The sequence below is a fragment of the Xenia sp. Carnegie-2017 genome, unplaced genomic scaffold, assembly GCF_021976095.1.
Source record: "Xenia sp. Carnegie-2017 unplaced genomic scaffold, XeniaSp_v1 HiC_scaffold_19, whole genome shotgun sequence".
In the NCBI taxonomy this organism is placed as follows: Eukaryota; Metazoa; Cnidaria; class Anthozoa; order Malacalcyonacea; family Xeniidae; genus Xenia; species Xenia sp. Carnegie-2017.
In genome coordinates this window covers 7,940,990-7,949,845 of record NW_025813481.1, presented here as the reverse complement: position 1 = coordinate 7,949,845, position 8,856 = coordinate 7,940,990, and the positions used below count along the sequence as shown (strand labels likewise).

General features: G+C 33.3%; 2 protein-coding genes across 2 annotated transcripts in view; both read right to left on the bottom strand.

The window, feature by feature from the left end:
* The window catches only part of LOC124439401 (integumentary mucin C.1-like), an 11,395-nt gene extending 10,733 nt beyond the window's left edge, over positions 1–662 (bottom strand). The window contains exon 1 of the mRNA XM_046989625.1: positions 636–662. Coding sequence (XP_046845581.1) covers positions 636–662 — 27 coding nt within the window. The remainder of the gene's footprint in view (positions 1–635) is intronic.
* Positions 663–883: 221 nt separating this feature from the next.
* Positions 884–3,400, bottom strand: LOC124439573 (integumentary mucin C.1-like). Its single transcript, XM_046989833.1, has 6 exons — positions 3,281–3,400; positions 2,948–3,019; positions 2,427–2,576; positions 1,786–1,920; positions 1,224–1,358; positions 884–1,016 (listed from the first exon to the last, which is right to left on the bottom strand). Exons 2-6 carry the CDS (start codon positions 2,961–2,963, stop codon positions 1,006–1,008), a joined length of 447 nt encoding a protein of 148 aa, XP_046845789.1. The 5' UTR covers positions 2,964–3,019; positions 3,281–3,400; the 3' UTR covers positions 884–1,005.
* Between the last annotated feature and the right edge of the window lie 5,456 nt (positions 3,401–8,856).

Genomic DNA, 8,856 nt, shown 5'->3' with positions numbered 1-8,856 from the left:
TACGTGTCATTACAATTCAATATGGGATTGATGTTTGAAGTACTTGAGAGTTCAACATTTTGAAGGATTTTTGTAATGAAAAAGCAAAGAGGAATCATTGCCTGAAATTACACGATTTCGTTTGTTGAATTTATTTGGAATTTTTCACAGTTTTCGTTGCTATTCTTTTTTATTCTTTCGTGCAAGATATCAAGTGTATGACTAATTTTGCAACGACCTTTTGAATACTTAAATTGTTTAATAAACCTTGTTAACAAGGGCCATGCAAATTATTGCAATTATTGCGCAACCCTTTGAAACCTGGCAAAGACTCCCAACGATAAACTCGTATGTTATGACTTTGCACGAAAAAGACTTTTCAACGCGTGAATATATTGGTGATTATATGCCACTTGTTGTTTAAATGCAAGTTTTGAAAGTTCGTCTGAATTTTTCGGTAGCGTCATGGATGTTGATGATGTTAGAATGCTCAAGTGTTATATTCAAACGAACAAAAAAGATTACTCATGTCATACTCCTATTTTCGGTCTGAAAGTTTTACTTTTGAGTTCCACTAAAATATCCCGTCAAAGCAACTTTTCTCGCAAAAGGTTGGCCTTATAAGACCGTAATGAGCCTGTTATTTGTTTCATTACCTGCCAAGATACTTTCACAGTCCCCATTTTAAGCATCGCTTTCAAATGAATCTAATACAACATGGCGCTTAATTGGAATGCTGGTGTTTGTGAAAATGAAGAAAGCAAGCGATGCAATGTTATATTTCACAAACAATTCCGCTGTTTGTGAAATAGAAAAAATTCTCATGTTTGTGGTTTGTGGAGTTGTGGTTTAGTTTCATTTAGTTTGTTTGTGAATTGGGACTCCTTTCCAAAATAGGCAAACATTTCATAAACTAATAGAACTTTAATGAAAAACGAACGTTAACAATGCCATGACAAGAGAGTATATTTGACTACGACTATACTACAAGATTATTAATCGTTCGTGCGAACGAAGAATCCTCACTTAAAGACTTCCTAAAAGAAAATGAAAAGGTAAATTAGTTTCATGTCGCTATTTCATTTACATGAAGTGGATTATAGACAATTTGTTATTAGTTTTGATTTATATCTCTCTTGGGGTAGTTTTGTCAAAAGCAGATATGCAAGTGTTAACTTGCACTGTAAAATGGAGAAACAAACTTGAAATGCCCGATCACTAAGGAGGAACATAAAACACTGTACCTTTGTAAAAGCAGTGCTTGGCATGAAGAATACTTTTATCGTAGCAACATCCTTTTCTTTCACATTGGCTTTTAGTTATTCCATACCAACCACAATCTATTCTTTCGTTTGCTTTGACAACATCGCAGGCACTACCTATATATACATATTGGTGCAAACTCATATTTAGAATATTAAGCTGCAATATTTATTTCAGGGCATCTTTTAACTATATAGCAAACTTATCGGTCTTGAAATTGGTTCGAAGAAATTATAGTGAGCTATATCACAGGCTGTTAAAAAATAACCCCCGCCGCTAGGAAAGATTTCTTTAAAAATCCCCTGCATGATTTGTTCTATTTGTTAGAGGTTTTTCTAAAGCAATGTCCTGTATATTTGAAATCAAAATTCACGTAGTCATGCAAACTATCTGATAATTAATATTTCACAATATGTCATGGGTGATGATTAAAGAAAAACGACTAGGCAAAATTTACGCAAATAGCCGACAAGTCTATATTTATGTAAAGCTGAATTAAAGTTTTATATAATAATATAAAAAAAGAAAATGATGTGTACTTACTTTGGTAAAAACAGTTGAATTTGTTTTTATATTTTCTATCAAAACAGCAGCCTTTCCATCTGCATTGTCTTTCTGTGATTCCATAATAACCACAATCTAGACGATGTTCTGGTTTTATTTTAGTGCATTGACGAACTATAATAGAAAAGATATGTATTAGATGTTGTGTAGAATTACAGGTGGTAGTTATGTACATATGGTGGTATGCATGGTAAACAAACATTGTTGAAGACTCTGTAGAAATACTTGAAATTTGATTTCAAGAGGTTTGAATTTGATGCTGGCCTGAGATAACAAACAGGTTATTTTTATTACCAAGCCCTTAATAACCGAGCGCATGGTCTTTACGGAGAAATAACGGACCGAGGTCTTTTTGTACAGACCGAGACATTAGTACGAGGCTCGGTCTGTACAAAAAGACAGAGGTCCGATATTTCTAAGTAAAGACCAAGAAAGCGATGTTATTAAAAGGAGTTTAACATATTTTTGGGTACTATATTTTACCCTACTGTATTGTAGAATGCCGTACTGAAGTGTACCACACTGTGCTGTTGTGTTTTATTGCTAAGAGCAATGGGGAATATGAGATGTGTATCGATAAAGATAAAATATTCATGGTTGAATGTTGTGGTTCTTCGTACCTTTGAAAAAGCAGTTGTATTGCCATCGTTTTCTACTGTCAAAACAACAGCCATATGATTGACATTTTGCCCGGTTTATTCCATAATAACCACAATCTAATCTGTGTATGACGCGTCTGCCTTTATAGAATACCTGTGTGTTGCACTTGCCTAAAATTTTTAATATAGAAAGTATCTGCGATAATGTTATGATAAATGACGTAACGATATATAGCTACTAATGAAGTCCGCTTGTAAGGTATCACGCATGTAGACGGCATTTCGTCGAGAGACTAAAGCGCATGCTTAATGTGTGCAATATTCACTGTACATTACAAGATAGGGCTAACTCGTGATGGCCAATACGATGTTTCCAAGGAAAACGTTTCATATGCACTAGTCTCTCTACTTAATGTAACTCTTACGGTCTTAGTCACAAACTTTGTTTAATATGAGAATGATCGTATTGAAGTGGCATTTATCTTGTGATGTGTCATTGTTTCCTGTTTATACAGGTAGGTTTAGTAAGGAGTAATAATAACCTGCATCACGTTTCATCAGTTCATTGTCGGAGAAAATCGCATCATACACTTTACCATTGCGAGGATGAGCTGCTAAAAAAGTATGAATAAAAATACATTTGTCAAATGATCACGATCAAATGAAAAGTTTATTTACTAATTATTTTAAAAACAATTAGTTCAAGATACTGGAATATCTTTCAGTCGCAACACGACTGGCAACTTGATTATGAAAAGAATTGAAAAATGACTTTATTCTATAGTGTGTCTAAATCACTAAAGATTTTTGTCGCTACCCTTCTAGCTCATGCAAAACCGCACTCTGATATTAAAGTAAAATTCAAAAGTACTTACCAAACACACAGGCCAATCCAAGTAAAACGATTGTGATAAAACAGGTACAGAGGTCTTCATAATTCTTGCTTAATCTTAAAGTTTGACTTGCAGTGAACTAAAAACACAACTGAAATGTAACTGTGTCGTCTCAATACCATTTCTTCCCTTTTATAGTCTCCTTTTCTTTCAAATTAGCATTTGTAACAGTCATCTTGACCGTTACGTATACGTCAAAAGATTAATGGTACTTGTTAAACTACTTAAAGACTCTAAGCGGTCAACATTGTGGAATTGCATTGTTTGAACAATGCTGTGAATCATGATCATTCATTTCAACTCTAATTAACGTTTTGATATAAACAGACCCATACGTGCAGACGTTTAATTTACAGCCATGCATAAACCTGTTAGTAACGCTCAACATTTGAAGTACAGTATACAAAATAGTTAGTTTGGTTTTTATGAAGAAATGCTGTATAATTACATTGTTCATTTCAACTTTTAGGAGATTTAAAACTGTTACAAAGTGTGCAAACTTACATTGGCTAAATATTTGCCTAAATTTGCTATAAAACTGCATGTTTTGTCTCAACAAAATTAGCAATTACGGAGGATATGCGTCGATAGCTCCATATTTAAACTAAACTCTCGCAATGGTTGGTCCGTTATATAGTATAGGTTGTAAAAGGCTCGTAAGGAAAGCTTGTACGATCCTTTTCATTTCAAGGAATCATTGCCTGAAATTACACGATTTCGTTTGTTGAATTTATTTGGAATTTTTTACCGTTTTCGTTGCTATTCTTTTTTATTCTTTCGTGTAAGATGTCAAGTGTATGATTAGTTTCGAAACGAACTTTTGAATACTTAAATTTTTTAATAAACTCTACTATAAACGGTGTGAAACAGCGGATAGACCAATGTACATAAAGAATAAGCAACAGATATATTTGGAACGTAAACAAAACTATACCATGCAGCAAGTAAGAATTCGTTATGAATAATTACAGTACAAATGATTCATAAGACAGTATTGGAAAATGCAGCATTATGTTTACGAAATATAAACTTGTCATCTCTAGATAACAAGAATTTAAAACGATGGGGGAAATAGTGTTCAGTTTGCACGTGCATGTCCGTACTCGCATGTATGTATGTGCTCAAGGTCAGTGGTTAAACGTCTTTGTTCTAATGTGAACTATATGATGCATTTCAGTGCGACGTAAAATGTCTGACGTTCAGCTATTACATTTATTGGCCCTACAGGAAACCCGTGCAGAGATTTTTTTAAGTTAATTCAGGTGCTTTTGCGGATATTGGCTTTATGCATTTTGTGATATTTCAGTTTTTATAATTTATTGTGCCATCTTAATGAAAAGTAACAAGCCAAGTAAAACGATTGTGATGAAAACAGGAACAGAGGTCTTCATAATTCTTGCTAAATTATAAAGTTTGACTTGCAGTGAACTAAAAACACAACTGAAATGTAACTGTGTCGTCTCAATACCATTTCTTCCTTTTCATAGTCTCCTTTTCTCTCAAATTAGCATTTGTAACAGTCATCTTGACTACTTGAAGACTCTTTGCGGTCAACATTATAGAACTGCATTGTTTTAACAATGCTGTGAATCATGATCATTCATTTCAACTCTAATTAACGTTTTGATATAAACAGACCCATACGTGCAGACGTTTAATTTACAGCCATGCATAAACTTGTTAGTAACGCTCAACATTTGAAGTGCAGTATACAAAATAGTTAGTTTGGGTTTTTTATGAAGAGATGCTGTATAATTACATTGTTCGTTTCAACTTTTTAGGGAGATTTAAAATTATTACAAAGTGTGCAGATATACATTGGCTAAATATTTGCCTAAATTTGCTATAAAACTGCATGTTTTGTCTCAACTAAATTAGCAATTACGGAGGATATGCGTCGATAGCTCCATATTTAAACTAAACTCTTGCAATGGTTGGTCCGTTATATAGTTATAGGTTGTAAAAAGTTCGTAATGAAAGCTAGTACGATCCTCTTCATGATTGTAGCTAAATCTCTGTTTCACTTGCAGTGAACTGAACACACAACTGAAATTTGACTGTGTCGGTTGAATAGCTTTTCTTCCTTTATTATTTTAATTTGACTGTAATTTTAAGTCAAATGATAATTGAGCTAAACAATAAAACTTTTTTATGTGCAACAATGTGCAACGGTATTGTTCGACATTGTGAATTCATGATCTGATACATGTCACTTCTAGTCAACGTTTTTACATTTGTAAACCTTCCGATACTTGCAAACGTTTTACACCCAGAAGCTCGGTAGCTAGTATAGGTTTAACTTTTGAACGTTCGGTCGAGAAAATACTTTCTGTTTGGATTTTGAATTAAAAGGCTGTGATTTATCACGTTCAGCCATTTTCGAAAGACATAAGATGTTCTTCGTTTTTAGCGTGTCATTACAATTCATTATGGGATTGATGTTTGAAGTACTTAAGAGTTCAACATTTTGAAGGATTTTTGCAATGAAAAAGCAACGAGGAATCATTGCCTGAAATTACACGATTTCGTTTGTTGAATTTATTTGGAATTTTTCACAGTTTTGGTTGCTATTCTTTTTTATTCTTTCGTGTAAGATATCAAGTGTATGACTAATTTTTCAACGACCTTTTGAATACTTAAATTGTTTAATAAACTCTACTATAAACGGTGTGAAACAGCGGATAGACCAATGTGCATAAAGAATAAGCAACAGATATATTTGGAACGTAAACAAAACTATACCATGCAGCAAGCAGGAGTTCGATATGACTAATTACATTACAAGTTATTTATAAGACAGTATTGGAAAATGCACCAACATGTTTACGAAAGATAATCTTGTCATCTCTAGATAACGATGGGGGAAATAGTGTTCAGTTTGCACGTGCATGTCCGCACACGCATGTATGTATGTCCTCAATGTCGGTGTTTAAACGTCTTTGTTCTAATGTTAACTATATGATGCATTTCAATGCGACATAAAATGTCTCTGACGTTCAGCTATTATTTTTATTGGCCCTACTGGAAACCCGTGCAGAGATTTTTTTAAGTTAATTCAGGTGCTTTTGCAGATATAGGCTTTATGCATTTTGTGATATTTCAGTTTTGTCACTTTTTATAATTTATTGTGCCATCTTAATGAAAATTAACAAGCCAAGTAAAACGATTGTGATAAAAACAGGAACAGAGGTCTTCATAATTTTGCTAAATCTTAAAGTTTGACTTGCAGTGAACTAAAACACAACTGAAATCTAACTGTGTAGGGTCAATACCATTTCTTTCTTTTCATAATCTCCTTTTCTCTCAAATTAGCATTTGTAACAGTCATCTTGACCGTTATACATCAAGGGATTAATGGTACTCAAAGACTCTGCGTTCAACATTGTGGAACTGCATTGTTTTAACAATGCTGTGAATCAGGATCATTCATTTCAACTCTAATTAACGTTTTGATATAAACAGACCCATACGTGCAGACGTTTAACTTACAGCCATGCAGAAACTTGTTAGTAACGCTCAACATTTGAAGTGCAGTATAAAAAATAGTTAGTTTGGGTTTTTTATGAAGAAATGCTGTATAATTACATTGTTCGTTTCAACTTTTTAGGGAGATTTAAAATTATTACAAAGTGTGCAAATATACATTAGCTAAATATTTGCCTAAATTTGCTATAAAACTGCATGTTTTGTCTCAACTAAATTAGCAATTACGGAGGATATGCGTCGATAGCTCCATCTTTAAACGAAACTCTTGCAATGGTTGGTCCGTTATATAGTTATAGGTTGTAAAAAGTTCGTATTGAAAGCTAGTACGATACTCTTCATGATTGTAGCTAAATCTCTGTTTCACTTGCAGTGAACTGAACACACAACTGAAATTTGACTGTGTCGGTTGAATAGCTTTTCTTCCTTTATTATTTTAATTTGACTGTTATTTTAAGTCAAATGATAATTGAGCTAAACAATAAAACTTTTTTATGTGCAACAATGTGCAACGGTATTGTTCGACATTGTGAATTCATGATCTGATACATGTCACTTCTAGTCAACGTTTTTACATTTGTAAACCTTCCGATACTTGCAAACGTTTTACACCCAGAAGCTCGGTAGCTAGTATAGGTTTAACTTTTGAACGTTCGGTCGAGAAAATACTTTCTGTTTGGATTTTGAATTAAAAGGCTGTGATTTATCACGTTCAGCCATTTTCGAAAGACATAAGATGTTCTTCGTTTTTAGCGTGTCATTACAATTCATTATGGGATTGATGTTTGAAGTACTTAAGAGTTCAACATTTTGAAGGATTTTTGCAATGAAAAAGCAACGAGGAATCATTGCCTGAAATTACACGATTTCGTTTGTTGAATTTATTTGGAATTTTTCACAGTTTTGGTTGCTATTCTTTTTTATTCTTTCGTGTAAGATATCAAGTGTATGACTAATTTTTCAACGACCTTTTGAATACTTAAATTGTTTAATAAACTCTACTATAAACGGTGTGAAACAGCGGATAGACCAATGTGCATAAAGAATAAGCAACAGATATATTTGGAACGTAAACAAAACTATACCATGCAGCAAGCAGGAGTTCGATATGACTAATTACATTACAAGTTATTTATAAGACAGTATTGGAAAATGCACCAACATGTTTACGAAAGATAATCTTGTCATCTCTAGATAACGATGGGGGAAATAGTGTTCAGTTTGCACGTGCATGTCCGCACACGCATGTATGTATGTCCTCAATGTCGGTGTTTAAACGTCTTTGTTCTAATGTTAACTATATGATGCATTTCAATGCGACATAAAATGTCTCTGACGTTCAGCTATTATTTTTATTGGCCCTACTGGAAACCCGTGCAGAGATTTTTTTAAGTTAATTCAGGTGCTTTTGCAGATATAGGCTTTATGCATTTTGTGATATTTCAGTTTTGTCACTTTTATAATTTATTGTGCCATCTTAATGAAAATTAACAAGCCAAGTAAAACGATTGTGATAAAACAGGAACAGAGGTCTTCATAATTCTTGCTAAATCTTAAAGTTTGACTTGCAGTGAACTAAAACACAACTGAAATCTAACTGTGTAGGGTCAATACCATTTCTTTCTTTTCATAATCTCCTTTTCTCTCAAATTAGCATTTGTAACAGTCATCTTGACCGTTATACATCAAGGGATTAATGGTACTCAAAGACTCTGCGTTCAACATTGTGGAACTGCATTGTTTTAACAATGCTGTGAATCAGGATCATTCATTTCAACTCTAATTAACGTTTTGATATAAACAGACCCATACGTGCAGACGTTTAACTTACAGCCATGCAGAAACTTGTTAGTAACGCTCAACATTTGAAGTGCAGTATACAAAATAGTTAGTTTGGGTTTTTTATGAAGAAATGCTGTATAATTACATTGTTCGTTTCAACTTTTTAGGGAGATTTAAAATTATTACAAAGTGTGCAAATATACATTAGCTAAATATTTGCCTAAATTTGCTATAAAACTGCATGTTTTGTCTCAACTAAATTAGCAATTACGGAGGATATGCGTCGATAGCTC